General features: G+C 40.9%; 1 protein-coding gene across 4 annotated transcripts in view; it reads right to left on the bottom strand.

Annotated features, from left to right (window-relative positions):
• PDE7A (phosphodiesterase 7A) overlaps positions 1-9,644 on the bottom strand; it is an 82,735-nt gene extending 73,091 nt beyond the window's left edge. The window contains exon 1 of one of the 4 annotated variants that reach the window (XM_075743980.1): positions 8,697-9,644. In XM_075743980.1, coding sequence (XP_075600095.1) covers positions 8,697-8,834 — 138 coding nt within the window. In that variant the 5' untranslated portion in view covers positions 8,835-9,644. The remainder of the gene's footprint in view (positions 1-8,696) is intronic. The other 3 variants (XM_075743978.1, XM_075743979.1, XM_075743982.1) reach the window with 3 other exon arrangements.
• Positions 9,645-22,191: the final 12,547 nt, after the last annotated feature.

Raw genomic sequence — 22,191 nt, 5'->3', positions numbered from 1 at the left:
TTTTGAAAGGAGGAAAGTAACTGGGACAGTTGTTTTTTTTTTTTAAGTATTTGGGACATTATGAGATTATCACGGTAAAAAGCTCAAGTTCACTATAGTGTGTTGTTCCCCCCCCCCCCCCTTTTTTTTTTTGGTAATTCAGGCAATAGCTAAAATTCTACCATTCCCTCTCTGAATTTGTGGGCTAAATACTAGAAGTTTTATCTGGACAAAGATGTAATCAGTTTATTTTGTCCAAGAGAAAACAAGCTACGAAAAGCTGATTAAACATATTAAGTCCAGTGAAAAGCACAGAAATTCCTATTATCACCATGCTAAAGGAAATATAGCTCAGACTTTCCAATGGAAGAAATGACACAACAAAACTCCATAAAGTTACTCTCTAGATCTCTCATAAGCAAGAACATCAAAAAAAAAAAAAAACCCCTCGGCTTTAATTCCTTGCATAGATATTTTGTATTTAGCAGCTCACACCATGTTTGCAGCTGTAAAAGAAACTGCACGGATTTTTCATTGCACAATACCAGAAAGCACTCAATTATTGCAGTTGCTGAAATCTAAAGTCTAAAATTCCACAGACCATCAAGAAAAAATAAGTACTCCAGAGTTTTTGAAAAATGGTTGAAGGCCTTTACCATCCCAAAAAAGAAGCTAAGGCAGGGCCTCACCACCATACGTACACATTTCAGATTACTGTTGCACAGGAACATTACTAAAAAGTTTAAAAAAAACAGAAGTGCTAAATGTGAAGCCTCTTAAGCACATTGTCAACTGCAGCTTTAATACATGAAGCATATTAGCTACAAACATAAAGCAAGAAATAACACAGGCCAGCATCACTCCTGCCATGACAGCTCTGGTCCCTCTGTTACCGTACTATAGTATTACAAACAGAGTAAATTTTGTAGAAGTGTTAACTTTTTGTCACCTAGATGTATAACCGAGTTCCTCAGGAAGTCACCTGCTTGTCAGCATCCCAACATCATACCTCAATTTCTAAGACCATTAAGAACCACCACATCAGACAGAGACTGTGCACAAAGATGCTAAACTTTTCCTATACCAAGGCTGATCCACCAACTGAAGTCCCAAGCTTCTGATTATTGCCTTTTCCCTCATCGCCTTGGAATAGACTTGACCCCTTGCCCTAAATAGGGGAACAGGTTGTATTTCACATGTAATAAATATCCAATTTTACTAGTCAGAGTAGCCTCCAGCTATATCTGCTATGGAGAAAAAAATAAAAAAAAAACAAGCCACCATTGGTAGAGGAAACAGCCTCTTTCTCTCCACATATCTCCTCTGGCAGCAAGGAGCAGGAGAAATAGTAACATATTCTGCTAATACAGAGCTATCCTCATTATTCTCATTGCAGCACACTCTTTGTGATGCTCAGGCAGGCAGAGGAGGGCCTGCTGCAAATTCTGGCTCCTTCACACTTTCAGCTAGGAGCTGAGAAAAGAATTTGCCCTCTATCTTTGCAGCGAAAAGCAGACTCCAGGAATCTCTTTCATTATAATTATTGTGGGAGTGTGGTCAGGAAGATAATAAATCATATTGCTGTATCACAGGTGTACAAAGCAGGGGGAAGTGGGAGGAAAACAGGAATCAGACTGCTGTAAGAGAAATAAAAAATTCCCAGGGTATGGAAGGGAGGAGGGCAGGGAAGGTGAGATAATAGCCACAAATTTATTTTCAACCAGAAAGAAAAAAATATTTGGCTAGAAATTCCTTACAATACACCTAGGATGCAAGCATACAAAGAAGCAATTCCCCAACTAACCCTCAAATCCAGTTTTCCAGAACTGCATTTTTATAATAAAATACTTTGGCAGGCTGCCTTGCTGGATTACACGGGGTGCTTATTTACACTGCAGTTACTTGTTAATGACATAATCAGAACAAACTGAGGAAAATTTCACATCTAATGAAACACAAACACTTCCAAGTTTTCCTATGAGGACTTCTGTGCATAACACTGAACTGGAATTTCTACATTCAATTTCTGGTCCCAGACACATGCTTCCTCTAAAATCTGACCTGCACGTGCATACACACACCAAGCATTTGTATTTGCTTATATGAAAGAATTTTCTCAAGTAGAATTGAACATTTCTTTTAGCTGTGAATGCACACAAAGGACTATTTGCACTAAATGCATTATTTAGTATGATTTCCAAGACTAAGATTAAACTATTCAAGTTGAAGCATGTCCATCCTCAGTCCTTCATTTACAAGGAAAGGACATGCCTTTAATCATAGCTTGAGATACATGAATTTGCATCTTAGACACCCAACTGTACAAATTCACATGCAGAAGGTATTGATGTATGTTAACAAAGATTTACACAGTAAAGGACAACCAAGTTACCTTGGTTTCACACTCCTGAGGGAAAAGAAAATATCTAATTTGAGCTGTCAAATTACTATTTCCATGCATATTCAGTGAATGTTTAAGAAAGGCAAATACAATAGGTTTAGTCCAATCCAAAAGGCGCTTCTTATATGTGAGCCAGGACCTGGAAACACAACCATGAATCTGAGATCCTCTGTGCTAGAAAATGACTGAGTATCTTCAAAACCCTACAATTTTAGCAGAAAACCAGTGGAAACTTGTAGATTCTGAGTGATGAGGGAAACACAAGAAAACAGTATGCCACTGGTCATTGACGTGAAGGAGAACTGTTCTAACAAATCACCATTCTAATTATTACCAGGGCTAATTCTAATCATTCTAATTATTCCCTCCCCCCAAGGCTTTATAGAAAATACAAGAACTGAAGAAATAAGGATTCAACTGCAGATGCCCTCAACATTATTTTCCACAAGCCAAAACAGTAGAACAACAGAAACGTCAGAAAATTACATGATTTTTATGATACTTTATTTTACCTCATAACTGAGCATATTACTATACTGACTCAGAATTAACCCAATTTGGATACTGTTGCTTTTCTCAAACAGCCTGAAAAAAAAAAAAGACTTACTTAGTAATACAGAGGAGGGAGGTTAAAAAAAAGCTGCTGAAACAGACATCCCATACAAAACACTTCTATTTCCAACAACCTGTATTTGTATTACGTTACAATACTAGTTCATATAGAATATTAAATATTCTTATACTAATGCCAGCTTTTTGTAAAATAGTTTTGTGGTCAAAATTCAGTTTCTCACAACTTAAGGGGCACATAGCTACAATCTCTTTTTTCAAACCAATTTCTCTTTAAAGATAGCATCAGAAAACTGAGGCTCATACAAAGCACAAAACATACTATTACACAATCTGGACAAAGAAGAATTGACTTCTGGTGACTTAAGACAGTCTAATTAATGGGGACTTTAAACTATTATTCTGCTTAGGTCTTACATAGGCAATTATAGGCCATGAAATAAGCTGCTATGACCTTTTGCAGAATGAAAGTACCAATGTTGCTTTACACTACAAGATATGAAAGAGTTAATTGGTCATAAAACTCAGAACATTTTAAAAACAAACTGCCACATAAAATTACTGTAGCGCATGACATTCCCAATCAGAACCTGTCCGTGCTGTATGCAGTCAGTCTCTGCCTCTCATATGAATAGATGCAATCTCAGCAACCAGACACAATAAATACAAGATGAAGGGAATGGCAAGCGTAGCAGCACCACACAGAATTAATTCCAGAGGCTAGGAATCACATCACGAAAATTATTTCATTATTTTAACTTCTTAATTATTCATGCAGCAGAGATATGGGAAACGGCAGGAGAAAGCTAATAAAAAAGGAACCAACTGAGAAACGCTGATGGAGAGGACTATAAAGGTATAAAAAAAAGTTATGAAAGAAAGTGGATGAGGAAAGAAAGAGGTTTAGGGTAAGGCTCCATATTCAATAGCAGGGCCAACCTAAGGTATTCTTTCCCTCTCTCCGCTGCTTGTTAATCCTAGTCTAGAATTGTGGCATACTGCTTCCTCCTTACTAACAGGCATAATCATTTGTGAAACTGTACTATGAATCAGACAGTGCTGAAAAATAACCTGATTTAAAAAAAAAAGTTGACACAACTAAGAGGAAAATGCAGGAGCAGAAATAAGCAGCTGCAAGGGAAAAATAGGTCATGCCAACACTTCTCCCAGCAAAATGGTGCAACTGTGGGATTAAAGACCAATGCCTATGTTCAGACTAGAAAAATATACCTCTCACCTATGCCTTATAACTTGTACATGCAGAGCAAAACACATTTGGATCACATCAGGTGACAAACATTGAAAAGAGGAGTTACACAGCAAGAGGTGGCCAAAGCACCTAGTTGATGTTGGGTAACACATTTTTCAGAGGAAGAGGGTACCTTTCACTGAAGAATCCACCAGTGCAGTACACTTCCAGCTGCTCTTAGTGCCTTTTCACCACTGCATCCTCTTTAAGTCTAATCTGGGACTCCGTGTGCATGATCTACTGTTCAGGTGTATACAACATGGAGAGTCAAAGCATGATGCTATATTACTTAAATGCATGAAAAGGAGATGCAATAAAGAGGCATCACGAACTAGGTTAACAAATACCAGGGAGCAATGCATGGTGCTACCTGCTACAGCAATACTTGGTTCTTCAGGTAGAGACTTGGTGTGTACATTTCTGAGATTCAAATGGAGTCTTCTATTATTTCATCCTTAGAAGATATCTTTCTTTACCATCATCACCTGCAAACATTCAAGGACAGAAAGGCCAAAACTAGATCTTCACTTCTATTCAGACTCTGCTACTAGATACCACTGATGCCATTTTTGGAGGCACTGAAGAGAGTGCAGAACCAGTTACAAGGTAGAAGTATAGAAATGTGTCGAAAGTAGCAGGTTAGGCCAAAGTTTTCTTACTCATTTGTTACACATTTATGTCAATTCAGCGTTGGGGCGGGGCGGGGGGGGGGGAAGAGTGTGCTCCAATGCAATGCAGGATACAATCTAAAAGTGCTCATCACAGCTACATTTGTAAAGTTGTTTTCATTATAAACACTTACTCATTAAAAAAAGTCAGACTAAAAATTTTCACACTAAATAAGTACAGGCAGTTTGAGAAACTTTTTTACTACTACTAACAATACAAGTTAAAAACCAGATGAGGCAAAGAATTCAAAATTGTCCTCTGAAAGCTCAGCTGTAATTTAAAAACCATCACTTTGTAACATTTGGAATGAACACCCTAAACATATGATCCAAGGTACTACTTAACATCCACTTGATCTCGCAGTGAACCTAAATTCAAATCTCACCAGTGTGAAACGTCCTAGTCAATTCAACAGCTACCCATTCAAGTGCCCTTAAAAACAGCCTTTAACACTAGCATTTAAAATTATTTCATGTTCAAAGACATTTATTAACTCCAACAATTGTATAAACCCATACAATAGCAGCTTTTCACTTGACTGGACTTGAACAATAAGTATCACAACTTCCAGGTAACATGTGTCACTTTTACTATTTTTGTTGTTAATACTTTGAAGAAAGGCAGACTACAGGTAAATAATTCATACATAAAAGAAAACTGCAAAGAAAAAAGGAGTAAGTCTTTATCTACATTTACTGGGAATAGTAACAGATGTAAATCACCACAAGGAAGATCTAAATTCAGTATCAGGAAAGAACTGTCTTATGACAAGAACAGTTAATGACGATTAACAACAGTTAAGTTGCCTAGTGAGATTGCATAATTTCTATTATCTGTGGCTTTTATGAGTTTCAAAAGCCTAGTGGTACCATCCTTTCCTTTAAATCAGTTGTGGCAAACTTCACTAAGCCTATTTTATTCAAAGAGATGGCAGGCAGCTACCCAGTTTCCTGCTTGTATTAGTTTTCTGCTGTTTTAGTGAACTGAATCAGCAAATGCCTGACAAGCATCAAAGATGGCGTAAAGGAAGTAGTAATAATACATGCCCAATGTCAGACTTTAACCTTCAGCAATAATGAGTTATGTCAGCTCACCGCATCTCATAAGACTGTATCTTAAAAAACAGATTAAGCAAACAGATTAGACAAACATCGACTAATAATACTGTAAGTACAATTTATCCTTCCTGGGGCTGAGAGGAGTAGACCAGAATTCTTGAGGTCATTTCCAGCACCACTTTATTTAAGCTTTAAAAATGTAACACACAGTCCATTTTGAACCCATTTAGTGAAACTTTTGCAAAATATTAAACTGAAATTTCACTTACTATATTAAAAGAGATAAGTATTTGCCTGCTTAGCATTGTCACAATTAAACACTATGTCTAATGTAACATGCTTTTCTCTCATCTGTGTTTCCCAGGTAAAATACCTCCTTGCTCAAAGGATAAGCCTAAGATATCTTATGCCTAAATCATTTCACTTTTAATCTATAAGTGGGAATTCAATTTTCAAAACCTTACATTTTTAAAGAAAATTTGCCAGATGTGTATTAACTGTAAAATACTGGCTGTACAGACCAGCTTCTTGAGTGTAGTAATACACATCTCCAGTTTTACCCCTATTGCTCAAAGCTAGCCCAAGCAGAAGACTGAGAACGACAGACTGGTAAAGAGTTCAGACCTCTTTGAACAGCAACGGAACTGGAATACTAGGAGTCTTCCAGGAGACTTGCAAGGTGATGTTCAGAAGTTACATAGAATCATTAATGTCACTGGTGATGCTTCTTAGCCCACCATTTACACCAGCCTGTGATTGCAAGTCTGGTTGACACTGACATCCTATTATCTGTAGGAGACAACACAGAAAAAAAGAAAGAAAAAAGGTAGAGACAGCAAAATATAGCTGTATTCTAATCAGCTGGCCAATACTAGCAAAGACTTCCTCACTTAAATATCCTAATTGCCTTTTGTTAATGCATAAGCTTATCCCTCTGGTTTACTGAAAGGAAATACTACTTGGTCAAGCATACATATAGTTTTCACTTTTTTGTAAGTTATTCAAGCACCTCTCCCTGTGACTCACTAACATACCTGCAGCATATTGGTCAGAAAACAAGGAATCCATTGAGAAGCTTGAAAGTTGGGGAAAAAAATACTCAAATGTCACCACCATATTTAATTTGATAAGCTTGTATACACTTCATGCGTCATCTGCTCTGGAAACCATACAGAGAAGGAATAAATACAATATATCACCTTGACTGTTTTGCCTATTCCTTTCCCCAGAAGATCATGAACACTTCAAACAAGAGAGACTCTTCTCTCATTTGCACGGGGCAAAATGTGGTAAATTGGGCTTGACATTCAAAGAAGACAACTTATATATATGGAAACTTCACCATCACCAAGTACAACTCAGATCAAGCAGTACAAATGGAAAACATCCTAGCCCAGTTGCTACATGGAAAACTAATTTGTCATAAAAACAAAGTTTTTGTCAATTATTACATTCATACATGGAGAAGGGAGGGTCATCAGCTTCATTCATCTTCGTTTGCTTACTAATAATTATTTCCATATGCATTCAAGTTCCTGGTCATTAACACAGTATTTGTTGATTCTTCCTTCCCAAACATACACATGCCTCACGTTCACACACACAGAGTTTCACTGCTCTGGACAAAGCCAAGAGAGACCCATAGCTCTATGTTTTCTGTATACGAAGCAGAGGAAGTCATGAAAAAGCAGCATAACTTAGTAAGATACCCAAAAAAGCGTAAACAAAAAATGACCATTACATGTATAAAGAGCGAAGATAACATCCTTTTTAAGGACAATATACTTGAGAGCACCAAAACAGACCTTTCAATCTAGATATTATAGCAAATCCCTAGAAGCCAAAACCAGCTGACTCCCCACCAAAACACATGCTTTCCACCATAATTCTAAATCTTCTCCAGAGACTTCCACCAGAACAGAATTTTATCACTGTTTGCTGGGAAACCACACTAACGCATATTCACAAATTTAGGGCAGTGGTCATCACAAGAAAAACCTCCCTTTTGTCCGAATAGTTATAATGACCCTTTTTGTAGTATTTCCAACACGATCAGATGAAACAAAATACAGTACAGTTCATCTTGTGACTGATGTAATGTGGGCAGGGAACAATACCGTGGAAATGAAAAAGCCAAGGATCTTTGTCTCTTTCTAGACGGATTGCCAAGTCTTAATAGTTGAAGGGAGAAATAGCTTAGCATCCCAAATAAAACACTGCAGTGCATGTTCATTATTTCAGTAAAGTCACTGCAGCTTTTGGCAACCCCATAGGAAACTCAGACCCTTCAAAGAAAGCCCAAGCTAAAAAGCTAGAAAACAACCCTAGTTTAAAAATTACAGAGAACCAAGTAATTCACTGGCTCTGGAAATAAGCCTCAAGGAGTTCACCGCTCGCATTACAACCAATGCTAAAAAGATAACCGCTACAATAACTAGCCATAAACGTATAAATATTTTTTCGTTACCGCCACCGGTGTTTGGTAGCAGGCAGCGAAGGCGCGACCGGCGGCTCGGCCGGGGAGGCAGGCGGCTCGGCCCGGCCGCCGCAGCTCTCCGGGCGCCCGCAGGGGCATCTCCGCCGCCAGCCCACCCCCACCGCACCACCAGCTCCCCGCTGACACCAAAAGCCGGCCCTGGCGCCCGGCAGCAGCACGGCGGGGGCTGGCCGAGGGCGCCCGCCCGGGCAGGGGACCGGCGGGACGGCGAGCCGGCGCAAACCCCGCTGCCGCGGAGAGGCGAGAGCCGGCGGGCCCGGCGGCGGTACCTACCTGCGAGAGCTGCCGGGGGTTGGGGCAGCCGAAGAGCGCGGAGCTGGAGCTGAAGCTGATCGCCCCTCTGCGGCTGAGGACGTGCTGCGGCACCGGCCTGTCCAGCGGCAGCACCGGCAGCTGGTAACATACTTCCATTGAAGAAGCCTCCGTGCGCCGACCCGCCGCAGGGCAGCGGCCTCGCCCGCCGCCGCACCTGCCCGCGCAGGGCTCGCCGCAGCGGGGCGGCAGGGGGAAGCCCGCGGCAAAACCCCGCGGGGGCCCGGCGCCTCCTCACCGCCCCCGCACCCCCCGGGGGGTCGGGCCGGGCCGCGCCGGGCCCCGGGCCTTTGTGCGCCGCCGCCAAAGCCTAGCGGGAACCGCCGCCGGGAGCGAAGGGGAGGCGGCGAAGCGGGACGCCTCTGTCAGCGCCCGAGGCGGCGAGTCCCCGCCCGGAGCCGCCGCCGCTCCCTCGGCCTCGCTGCCGCCGGCGGGAGCCGCTGTCAGCCCCGCTGCCCGGCGCCGCGCATGGAAGCGAGGCCGGCCTGGGGGGGCCGCTTTGGGTGAGACACACGCCGCGCTCGCCCCTATTGTCCGGCACGGCCGGGAGGAGAAGGAGGCGCCGCCGCACGGCCCCGCTCCGCCGGGGGGAAGGGGCCGGGCCCTCGGAGAGGGAACCGGGGGAGGAGGGGGAGGAGGAGGCAGAAGAAGAGGAGGAGGAGGAGGAGGAGGAGGAGGAGGAGGGAGAGAAGAAGGAGAAGCAGGAGGAGGAGAAGGAGGAGAAGGAGGAGGAGAAGGAGGAGGAGGAGGAGGAAGCCTTCGCCCCGCCCGCCCCCACTCGGAACAGCCCCGAGCGCGCTGGCCCAGGAGGAGGCACAAGCCCGACGGACTCTGCGTGGGTCGCGCGACTAGCGACACGCAGAGCGTCATCACGTAATACCCACTCTCCCCTTCCTCCCGCCCGTGCGCAGCAGGGTGGCTCGGCGGCGCCAGCGGGCCCCGCGCGCCGCGGCAAGGCGCATGCGCCCTCCTTTTCGCGCCTTCGGCGGCGGCCGGCGGCGAGGCCGGGGCTGAGGGCGGGGGGGGGGGGGGGAGTGGGGGCGGTTGGGCGGACGGGATGCGCCGCGCCACACCCTGCCCGGCGGCCGGCAGCGCTGCCCCGCAGGGGTGGCCGGCCGTCCCTCCCTTCCTTTCCCCTGCCTTCCCCTTCCTTTCCCTCCCCCGGCTGCCCGAGCACGTGCTGTGCCCGGCGCTGCTCGGGCGAGGCTTGAGGGGGGGGCTGGGCCCGGGGGGTGGCGACGGTCGGAGCCCCCGGGCGGGGAAGGTGGGGGGGGGGGGATTGAGTCGGTGCCCGTGTTTTGTGTCAGCGCTGGGTCCCCCCTAGCTGTGTCCTGAGGGCTGGGGGGGGGGGGGGGGCTCGCCGAGGGGGCAGCGGTCCCTCCTGTGCGGCATCCCGCGTCTGGGGCTGCTTCCCCGGGAAACGGCACCCGTCGGTACGGCCCGGCCTTGAACGCCCGACTTGAGCGGCTGCTCGAAAATCAAACATGGAAAGACGTTTTTGTTTAAAATGCATTATCAAAAGCAATACACGGAGGAGTTTGTATTTGCGTTTGAATCCTTGCTGTTCATTTTTTTAGAGTGTGGAGGCGTGGTTTTTTGCAAGATGGAAGAGGTAAAAACATGTAATTTTTGTTGAGGTAAAAAATGAGATTCCTGGCAAACCACCCAATTCCGGGAATTGGACTTTACGGAAGAAAGAATAATTTGTGAGGTGATCTGGTCCGTGGCTAAGTACATCACATTAGCTAAAGGACAGTTAGGACTAAACTTTGGTTCATTTTACAGGACTAAGCCTCCCTTTGTCTCTCCCTGCAGCTGCTTTTTTCCAGCCTTTCATCTCTTTTATTTCTCCATCATAAAAAAATCCTAAATATAGCATGATAGGTAAGGGAACATTTCTGTTCTTTGAATAATATATGAAGTACCCGTACCCACTTAAAAATCAGATTTTGCAAAATGATTCATGTGATTTAATTTTGCATAACACATTGTTCTTCTAAGTGCTTGCTTACTGGCAGAAAGGTTTAGATTTCACATGATAACGGTTATTTATAGGCAATGACATGGCTTTGGAGGAACCCATTTGGAAAGAATAGGTGGTTTGTGTGGAGGATATTCATCTGTTTGAACTAGTTGTAGAAACAAGAAGTTTTATAGATATGGACTGATGGCCATTTTCTTTTGCAGAACTGCAATCCCGCATTGTCTCATGGATAGCCAGAAGGACATAGGGACACGTGAGAGAGGACACTGGATCAACTGCCTTGTCGTAAAAGCTTTCTTCAGCTGTTTTTCTCCCGTTTGGTGAAATAAAAATGTCAAAGCATTCACAGTTTGATTTTATAATATATACATACAATAATTCAAAATATATAAGCACATAATAATTCACAGTAAAATAACATACTCAGCCTTTTTTCCCATAATTAAGGTATGTCAGGTCTTCTTCCGCATTCTTTGACGGTTTGCTCATGTTTGACCTGCTTGCATTAAATCAACAGTGCATTTACGTTACCAATAGAACTTCACTAGCTTCACTGGAATCACGATTTCCCTTCCCTGTTCATTTTTAAAAATTACTTTTGGTTCTTTCCTACTAATAACAAATTAGTTTTCTGAACTCAGGTAGGATGGGTTTTTGCTCTAGTCAATCTAAAATTAAATTTATGAACAATATATCAGGTTTTGTAGGGGGGAAAAAAGGTATATTCTTACTTTCACTGAATATACATAGTATATATTTCAAGGTCAAACTATAAATAAAAATTAATGTGTTTTATGGTTCCTATCAGCTCTACATACTTTCCATCTGACTAGTTGAAAATAGTTCTTTAAGGTCATATTAGTGCTCAGTCTGAGCCAGTATATCCTTAAATAACATAATCAGCATTTTCTTTTCCCTCGCTAATAATCAAATTATCTTTCATCTCTAATTAATGTTACATAAACACCTTTAAGGAATCTGAAATACGTTCTTAAGAAGTAAGCATAGATTTTCCAGGCAGTGACTAATTCCATAAGTGTTCTGCTTTCAGGACACAAATTAATAATAAATAATTTTTAATAACTACAGAAGTTATTAATATTAGCCAGGTAATGATTTCTTGTATGAGTTTACAAGGTAGAATGCCACCTCAGGATGATAGACAAAGCCTTAGAATTATGGCATGTCACATATTTTCAGCCTAAATATGTTTGTTATGGAAAAAATACATGTTCTACGCCTTACATCCTGCCTATTCTACCTGCTGTCTAGTCGTGCTGCAGGTTAAGAGCTTGTAGCACAGGAAGGAGGTTTTCATTTATTTTTGTTACAGAGGTGTACCAACACCAAAGTGCTCATTCACAGCATTTTGTTGGAATTAAGTTTTCCTTGTGAACCATGGACTTCTTTGAGCACCACAGTGCTGCACTTCTTAAATGCATCATATGGCATCATGAGGTGCCATAGTTCACCTACGTAAGCCCTGTGTATTGTGGCTTCTTTATCATGGCAGATACAGCCTTTAATAGAGACTGCACATCAGAATTTGTGCAAATTTAGAGAGCGTTAATTTCAATGTAAATACATTTACAGTTAATGTCTTTTACACATTGTTAACATTTGCAGTGTGCTGTCTAGCAAGGAAGAAGTATTACTAATGACCAGATTTATCACAAGGAGAGGCACTCATGAAACCAGAGCGATGGAAGATCACAAAATCGGAGTTAGCTTAGTTTCCTGGTTACTGTGAAAAGAGGATGAAATCACACAGGTACACCAGCAAGAGCTAACTGCACGGCATGGAGTGAGTGCCACTGGGGCACAGCCAACTCATGCTGGCAGAACTGAACAGTCTGAACAGAAGAGGATGCTTTTCCCATGTTCTTGCACGAAACAGAAAATAAGGATCCTCAAAGGCACAACATGCTTGTACTTTGGAAACACCCTAAGAACACTGAAAATATTTGTACAGGTACATGGTCAAGACAAGCACAAGAGAGTTTTCAGCTTCTTACCTGAAGAGTTATGTGATACGAAAGACAGGGTTTGTTTCTATAGACAGGAAAATGTCTTTTCATTTGTTATGTCCTCAATAACTGCATTTACACATTTTTGGCACATGTCATTTTTCTGGCACATACCAGATACATCCTTTTTTCCTACCCAGAGTTATTGTCTGAGTGAATGCTGTATATTGCCATAGGACTTCCAGGTATCTGGCAGCCCCGTTGAAGTGTACTCCTGACCCCATTTGGTGTGTCCCTTCCCTCTGCCTCGCAGTGGGTCTGCGTTGGGCTTGATTGAATTTTTGTGGCAACACGACATCTTTGACTCCTGTTTGGTTTGCCATCCCCTGCACCCCCAGATTCGTTTTCTGCAGAACTTGTAGCCATCCCCTCAGTGTGTTAGTCCTTCCTGAGTGGGATAATTTGCACTTTCCTTTATCTGAGTGTATTGTAGCTTCATCTACTCTGTGGCCCAGGTTCATCTTTCCTAACTTTAGGGGCTTAACCTAGAGAGTAGTTGCCTAAGGCTAATTTCATAGCCAATTAATTAAGGGAAAGACAGCAGGCCATTCAAGTTATTGTTTGAAGTTGCCTCTCCACTGAAAAGATGGAACACAGCATAGCCTTTCTGCTAATTTAGAAGTTTTGGTTTGTGCCCATGAAGTCAATCAGATAAAGTGGGATAGGTGATTTTGTTCACAGTAGTGTCAGGGTAGACCACCTAGAAGGGCAGTGTCAGTGAGATGAACTATGATACATGTACCATGTTCCCATTACCTACAGGTTTTGTCACTGCTGGAGAGGCAGATTAAGTCGGTTTGACTTGCTTGGGCAGACTCCTTTTTTGCTTTTGCTTCAATTTCTGATATTTCAAATATTATATATTGAAAACTATTTAGAATATTTTCAACATCTGTAAGAATCTCAGTTTCACTGGACTGAAATTGGCTAATGGACACATACCAATTCTGTGCCAAAACCAGCAAGCTGGAGCAGAAAGTTAAAAAGACTGATCCCAGAGGATTTTAGTTTTTCTTTGCTTCCAGCCCTAAGAATCCCCCTCTATGCTTAATTTAAGACTGGAGTTTTATTGACAAGTTACAGCCTCCAGAAACAGGGACTGACTGTGGAAACAGGCTAACAAAAGTCAGTTCTGAACACAGCTGCAGACTGTCAAAAGTTTCATATCAGTTCAAAGACAGCTTTTTGTAACTCCACTTAAGATATTATTGGGAATAACAGTGTGAAAAGGTGATTCTTTTCACACCCTAATTCTTTCTTAAATGCATTTCTAGAAAATTTGCTGGAGTGCACACAGCTTAAATGGTCTCGGCCATTTAAGTTATGGTTTTCTCAGTGATTACAGTTGTCTGGACAAAAATCCTCCTGCTACAATAGCGTTAAAATGACTAAGGGCGTTGGTGTCAGCATAAGCCTGTGGAGAAAGCTTCTCTTTGTGTCATTTTTACATGCATAATAACAGTTGATGTGCAGAATATTTTTAATATCAGAGTGGGAGGACATGAGAACCCCAGGTGCAGTTTCAGAGGTGCAGCTTGCAAGTTTAACGGTGTTATTAGAAGCTGAAAATTCACAGCTTTTTGTGTTCGTGATAGAAGTGGGATTGGACCCCTATGAACAGATGTAACGAATGCATTGCACATTCACCAGCTGAATCATTTCTTAACGTACCATTCAGTGTACAGTACCTGTTAGCCTGCATGATGAGCTGTACAGCATCAATTACCCGTTCTGTCTTTAGAAAATGTAGTGGTTTATTTAGATTTGGTTTTGTACCCTTTTTTTATGTTTTATATGTTGACCAAATACGTCATTAAAATTGCACATCCTTTCTAGATTTCTTTATATGAAGGTGTAATTTTCAGCATGGTCTTAACAAGGATTTTTTAAAGCAATTTTGACTTGTATTTTTTAAAAAAATAAGTAAGCAGTCCCATAATCAGGGACTCAGAGTTAGGTTTGGATTTGGAAGTTGGTTTTAGGTTCAAAAGATTCCTGGTGTCCCATCTGATTCTATACTGGCCTATTGGCATATGGTAAAGGTGTCTTGTAATATTAAAACTGAGAATATCAAATACTGCTAGAAGTGAAATAAAGAGCTAAAGTTCCTGCTTACCAAGTAGGCTGAAGCAACGATGTCTTATGAATTTCATTGTGTTGCAAAAACTAACAAAAAGCAGTTGTTTGAAGCCCAAAAATGAGACCTTTCTTGATAACACTAGAATTTTTCAGACAAAGAACATTTTAATTTATTTCTGGTTGTATTAAAGATGAGCACACTCCCTTGTTGCAGAAGCTTATTTGTATAAGAATGTAGAATAGTTGCTTTTTTATATGTGCTAAAATTATTGGAAAATTTCTAGCAATAAAAAGGACACTTTAACAACAGTCACCCTTTAGTGGATGAAGCAAATCAGAAATGGGAACTGGAGTAACTTGCAATATTTGCACATCTGATAATTTGGATGACTGCGTGCAGGAACCTAGTAGTCTTTCTCTCACACCTACCTTCCTCTTGCACTTTGTTTTTTTTATTATTCAATTTTATTTTTATTGAAGTGCCATTTTGTGCAATTATTCCCTCACAAAAAGCGTTAAGTTGAAATAAATATTATCTATTGTTAGAATTAACAATTACATTCAGAGGATGGCATTAGTAGTAAAAATGTATACTAATTACTATTCAAATTAAATTACTCTGTTATATTCCAAGTAGTTATTTTTTCTGCCTTTTCAGAAGATGTTCAAATATACTACTTCAGTTTCTCCATTAAATTTGAGCTTTCATCAAAAATCAATCAGGCATTTAATCTTTTTGTGCTTGCTTTTTAGCTAATCGGTGGGACTGCTCTTCTATCAAAACCTATAGCAGTAGAAGGTAATCCCATTCAGATGAATAGCAGTGAGAGCATTAAATATTTGCAGCAACTCATGTTTTTCCACCATGTAGCATCCTGACATTTCTTTGTGAAGGAAAGAATGTGTCAGGGTTAGCGTTAGCATGACTTCTCCTTGAAAGTCTGGAAAAACATCTGTCACTCTGCCATTCCCATTAACTACCTGAACAAATGCAGCAAGAAGATTTCATTACTTTCAGGAGACTACCTCTGGTTTTATTTAGGTTTATTCTTTGCTAGACCTTTTGTTTTTAACAATAGCAAAAAGGTAGCTGGAATCCTGTCTGATGTACAACTCACTAAATTTCTATGTGCTTAATCCAATTAAAACTGGAAGGAATGTTGCCAATATATCAACAAAAATGCAACAAAGCGATGGGAGGTTTAGTTTACAGAAATTCCTGAATTCCTTTGTCTTGACCAAATGAAAGAAATTTGTTCTTGTAAGACAAGTGCATACTAAAAGGATTAACTCTGATAAACTGACTTTTATGTTCAGGTAAAAGCCAGTCTGAGTACTAGGAGAACATTTTTCGATCAATTTCTTAAAAGCAGCTTTGCATTTAACATTTAATTAGAGATAAGTCTCTTGTTTAAAAGCTGAGGGGGGGTGGGTAGTGTACTAAAACACAGAGGCTGGGCCTCTTAATGGTGTACAGTGGACTGGAAATGTGGTTTTAAAATACATCTGTGCTAAACTAGATGCTGCTGTGCAGAGGGGCCGTGCCCCTCCATCTCACTCCTCCTGCCTGTTTGCTCCTACCAGTAGTGATGCTCAGCTCAGGGTAAGACAAGAGAGTTTAGGGAGTTAAACTGGCAGAAAATGAACCTTAGCTCCCCCACAAAAAAGTGGGGCCAGGCAAACAGCACAGCTGGTAGAAGGTGCAAGTATCTAACTGGCGATGGGAGCTCCCCTTTTGGAGTCAGCCCACAGTTAGACTATATCATAAAAACTCACCTACACGGTGTAAATCAGGATTATGTAAGGGATTACTCACATACTATATAATTCAAAAAGTAGTTCGTTTTAGAAAATCTAGTTTTAAAACCTCACATAAAGATATTCTTTGGAATATATGTATAACATTGAAATATATAATAGATATGTGGAATATATATGTAAGATGTTTATGATACAAGGCAGGCATAGCAGAATTTGTGGCTAAAATACAGGTTAATGGGCATAAAGTATTAGTGGTACAAAGTATATACTAAATTTTGTGCATGTTCTTACATGCTTTGCTGAGTTGGGATTATGGAGAACACCCTCTAGTCACGTGTCAGAACATCAGTTAAGTCTACATAAATCAATACCATGTCAGCAGTTTTCTAGATTAAATTACAAGACTAGAAGTTTGTAGACTACTTTTTACAAGTATAGGCCTAAGAAAATAAGCAACTTTTATAATGTTTAATCTCACCTTGGACTCTGGATAGCTGTTAATATAATTCTTTACTAAGCAATTTCATTTTAAAATGTATAAAATCTGAATAAATGTACTATTTTGCAAATTGTTCGAAGCCTGCAAGACAGTGTGTTTTATAGAATATCTAACCGAGGAAAACCATGACATCTGCTCAGTTACCCAAAACCAGGGAAAACTATGACATCTGCTCAGTTGTATGCAGGAGGTTTTACTTATACACTCAATTCATGATTACACAAAATAAGTAGAAAAAACATATTCTGCAGTACCTGTTATTTGTCTAAAAAGACAAGAAGAGTGTAAAGCTTCTAAAGAAAGATCCTGATACTTTACTGCAGAGCACAAAGTTTTGAGAACCGATAGGCCCAAAAAGCTTATTTTGGTGAAAGATTGGGTACATCGCTGCTGATCTTGAACTGGATGATCTGTGAGCAAGCTGCACATCATTGCATCTGTAGCCAAGATAATCAATTCCCAGATAATGGGAGAATTGACTTGAATTTGTTAAAAGTCAGAACTAATACTAATACAGTGCAAGTCAATACCATTTGCATTACAAGTGACTGTTTTACTGCAAGATATGGAAAAAAAATGTACAGCGATGCTCCCAAACAGCATATGAATTCAAAGCATAATTGCTTTGTAATTAAATTTTCAGATATATTTTTGTTTTCTTGTCACTTTATCCTCCCCATATGCATGAATGTTATTTAAATAATATGCAGATAGGAAAAGGAAGAATTGGTGGAATCCATTACTGCAAATTGTCTATTCTGAATTGTGACATCAAAAGTTGATGATGAAATATTACAAAGTCAGGTGCCTGGCACCAGCAGAGGAGATTGCGATGTGAACAAACAGTAGTAGCATATACTGACTGTTACCAAGTAATACCTAATATGGATTCTGTTCTGCTCTGATATGACATAGATACTGCAGCAAATCATTTCACCACTCCATGGCGTAGACCCTAGAAGTCTCCATAATGCTGCCACATTCCAGCCAGAGGAATGCGGCAGGTGCTGGTGGCCCATTTCTACTTGCTGTAAAGAGAAGGCTTTTGCCCAGCTTCCCAGGAAAAGCTTCACATCTCCAGGTTTGTGGAATACAATAAACATGTAACAGTGCAAATTTGGAGAGTGAGCTGTTACTCAACGTTCTGGTTTCCGTTTGTTAGAATCGTACAAAGTGTCTCACATCAGCTGACGCAGGGTTAACTTTCTTTGGGGACCGGTGGTGCAGCAGGGCAGCAGTGTTTCCCAAGGACTGCACATGACTTCATAAGTAGCTTAGCTACTCTGGTGCTAGGATACCACAGTTTGGGAGTCCCTGTCTAATATTTGAAAATTGTTTTGAAATCATATTTTGAAATAACATGGAAAAGTCTGAAGAGCTGGTTTTTAAGGAAAGCAAGGAGACAAAGTACCTTGCTTCCCCTGAAGTGAATCATCCTTCACCCCACTTTTGGGAAAAAACCCCAAAACCTGTAGAATTTAATGTGAGTAAAACCCGTAAGGTTCCCCAGTCACGCAGAGTCATTTGTGGAAAATTTTATAAATAAGAGCTGCAAATGATTTGGTGCTCATTTTCTGTCAATCTCAATCGGGAGTTCTGTCACTGATTTATAGAGGGCTGGGATCTCACCTTCTGAATCAAAAGGACATTAAAAATTATTTTGTAGGTTTTATAGCAACCATAAAATTCTTTATTGAATTCTGTATGATTTCCATAAAGTCCATAGGACTCTTCGATATAATAAAAGTCTTGTAATTGATTTGCCTGAACTAAGAAATATGACTTATGCTTAGGCCTGTGAATATTTACCCCGAAGATTGTTTTCTGGTAAAGCATAATTCCTCATTTATTGATAGCAATTACCACTGCATTTTGTGGCCTGAATTTTCCATTGCAATCGATAGATAAATCATAAAGCTGAAAAGTGCGCGATGTTCTTTAGCAGGGAATAAATGCCAGCGCTCTATACATTTACGATTATATCGACCTTATTACGGACAAATTGGCCAACTTCGAAATGAGCGGCTACTAAGCAGCTGCCATAATTTTAATACTGGTTTCTGGCTCCGAAATACAGCCCGCGCTCTGTTGTCACAGCTGCCTAATTGAAGTTTGATCACACAGCTGGATCGCGCACCAGTGACCGCTCCACGGCTTTGGCAACTCATTGCTGTTACACTAACTTTTTGTTTCTCAATCATAAGCAAATTAAAGCAGGCAGCTGCAACATCATCAATAGGTTAAATTCATTAGCTGTTCTCGGTATGAAATAAACAGGAAAATGAAGCTCTCCTTGATCTTAATTAGTTCTTATAAAAGTTGGCAGGGAAACAAAGACGTTTGTACAATCCTTTATTTTTATAAGAGACTTGCCTGAAAGAAAAACCTCAGACATGTAATTTCCTTTTTCTTTTTTTTTTCCCTCCCCTGCTAAATGCTCTCAGTCAGAGGCTAACCCAGCACCCTCCCTCTGAGGGTAGAAAGAAAGGTGGTTTGGCAAGGGGTTACACTATTCCTCTTCTGTGCGGATCGGGGCACGTCCCGGAGAGCCCGCACAAGCTGTTTCCACAGTGATAGGCCGCGTTCTGTATTTACAGTCTCCCGTACGGGTAATTCATCTGCAGGAGAAGCCTTAGCCGAGCGCCGTGTGGTTCCACAATCGTTACCGCTGGCTCGGGGCCATGCCACATCACCCAGCAGTACAAATTTGATCTGGATCAGGTGTGGGCACACGATTACATTTTTGTCAAATTAGCAGAGCGCTTCGTGAAGATTTTATGCTGCCTGTCTGCTTTTATCCTGGTTGCAGAGGAACGCGCGGTGCCTGAACCACAGAGGGTTAGGGCTGTGTGGGCAACCGATGCCTGTTGTAGCAGCCATCCCGCCGGGGCAAAGTTAACCTCTCAAAGTTTTGTTTGAACAAATTGAATTGGCAGAGAGCGTTTCAACAGGAACAGCGCTTCGTGTCACGCACCCACGGCACTGTAAAGCTGGCAGCAGAAGCCCCCAAAATATTTAATGTGCTGTCAAACGTTGGCTTATCCTATAGCCACGGACTAGTCTTAATTCTTAGACTCCTCTTAATTAAGAGGAGTCTTAATTCTTCCAATTTGTGCTGTTTTCCACAGAATTTACTTGTGCTTCACACTTGTACAGTGTTCTTCTGTACATAATTTTAAGGTGCGGTTTTGTGGTGAGCTGAAGACAATGTAAGACTTAACTGCTGCTGAAAAGGTGTGACGTCACCCCTTCCATTGCATCTGCTCTAGTAATGATGCTAGTCACGGAGTGAGTCAGACTAGCAAGTTGATTTAACTGAAAACTAAGAAAAAAAAAATAAGAAAAAAAAATCAGTGAAAGTTTGGACCGCTCCTTTGCTGGCAGCCCTCAGATTAACTTGAGCTAATTGTAAGCTCTTGGATTCAGACTTTGAGTTTCAGCTCTGACTATTTTTTAGCTGAAAGGTCTTGTAATAATAAGGGGGGAAAAAACTCCTAAGAACAGTAGTGATAAATGGATAACAATGAAACTACTAATTTACTGAAATGATAGTTATTGGGAAATATTTCCAGTGGCTTTTTCTACACCTACTGTGTGGAGAATAGCATTCATGTGTATGTTTTTGCTTCTTTATTGGTGAAATATTTATGCTTATTAAATACACTTTTAGGAATTTTTACTTTCTTCCAGTAAGTGACATTCAGGGAAAAAAAATCTGAGACTACTGTATTCTGTATCCATTAATCTGCAATTCCTGTACTCCTGCAACTGCATATTGCTTTTTTTAAAATTATTTTTGACTCAACCACTGGACAGACATTTCTTTCTGGATCTAGACAGTAGGATTTAAAGATAGTTACTCATCAGCACTTTAGAAAGAGCTTATCTTTTTCAGTCATCAATTAAGTGAGCATTTCTAAGACAGGGTAATAAATCCTCTGTGAGGATTAATGAAGCTTTAAAAAGAAATGGCTACTGACTGCCCTCTCCCCTGCTGCATCCCCTCCCTCCCGAGAACTACGTAGGTAAGGAACCAGCTTGTAGGAATTTGGGAAAGAATAGTCAGGGGGTTGGTGCAGGTTGGAACCAAGGACTATGTTGGGGATTTCAGGAAAGAGCTTGCTTAGACAAAAACTGCAGGAGGTATCAAAGACTGGTTTAAGAAAACTATGTGAAGGAGGAACAAGTGGAGAGAACTGCTGGGTGCTGGAGGAAGGTTGTACCTGGTGGGGAGGACTGAAAGCAGTTGTTGATTCCCAAGGACCAGGTACCGAGAAGATGTGGTACTGCTGCTTTCTAATCTGTTTCTACTAAAATGAGCTCAAAAATAGGTCAAAGCACTCATTTATTCTGTTAAAGCTAATCTTCCTGATTTGTAGCTGTAGCTGATTAGGCCGTGCTAAAATTAATAACCCTGCTACCAAAACTGTGGGTTTGTTAGCGATAAGAAGTGGTAGAATAATGCCTTAAAGTGGTACAGCTGTTTGCAAAACAAATTCCCAAGGCACTGCCTAAATAAAGAATTAGGAGACTCTCTTACTTTGCTTTTACTTGAAGTCCTGGATAACTCAGAGGTGAGTTGTCAAAGTTATATAAACTAGGGACTTCCTATACTTTGCTTTTCAGAAAGAAATTTAACTTAAAGCCAGAGAGGTTATTATGATTTATGACATAGTTACTTGCATCTTCCTTGGCAATAAACCATAACAACTTTGTTGGTTATGGCAACTTCCGTGACCCACTTTAAATTAGGGAGGGTCACTGGAACTTTCTCCTAAACAGCAGATGAAAATAAAATTCCCAGTGCTCTATGTTGTTGAAAAAGTATATTACTATTACTTAAAACTTAATTTGTAAGCCTCTAATTTAATTTTTAGGGGAAAAAAAAGGTTTATATACATGTCAGCTAGGTAGTCCACCAAGCCTTTGAAGTGGATTTACTTGAATGAGGTAGGAAGCTAGAGTTCTGGATTGCTTCTCTGTGTCAAACTGACCACGTAAAAGCATGAGCAATTTGGATATGCATCTGACTGTTCATTTAAGGTTCATACTTCTTGAGTTTGCTACTTCTTTTTCCAATACTGCAGTTGTTGAAAAATATTAAAA

This window comes from Balearica regulorum, chromosome 2, assembly GCF_011004875.1.
Source record: "Balearica regulorum gibbericeps isolate bBalReg1 chromosome 2, bBalReg1.pri, whole genome shotgun sequence".
In the NCBI taxonomy this organism is placed as follows: Eukaryota; Metazoa; Chordata; class Aves; order Gruiformes; family Gruidae; genus Balearica; species Balearica regulorum.
Note: the sequence above shows the minus strand (reverse complement) of the source record. Positions and strands in the feature narration are given on the sequence as shown.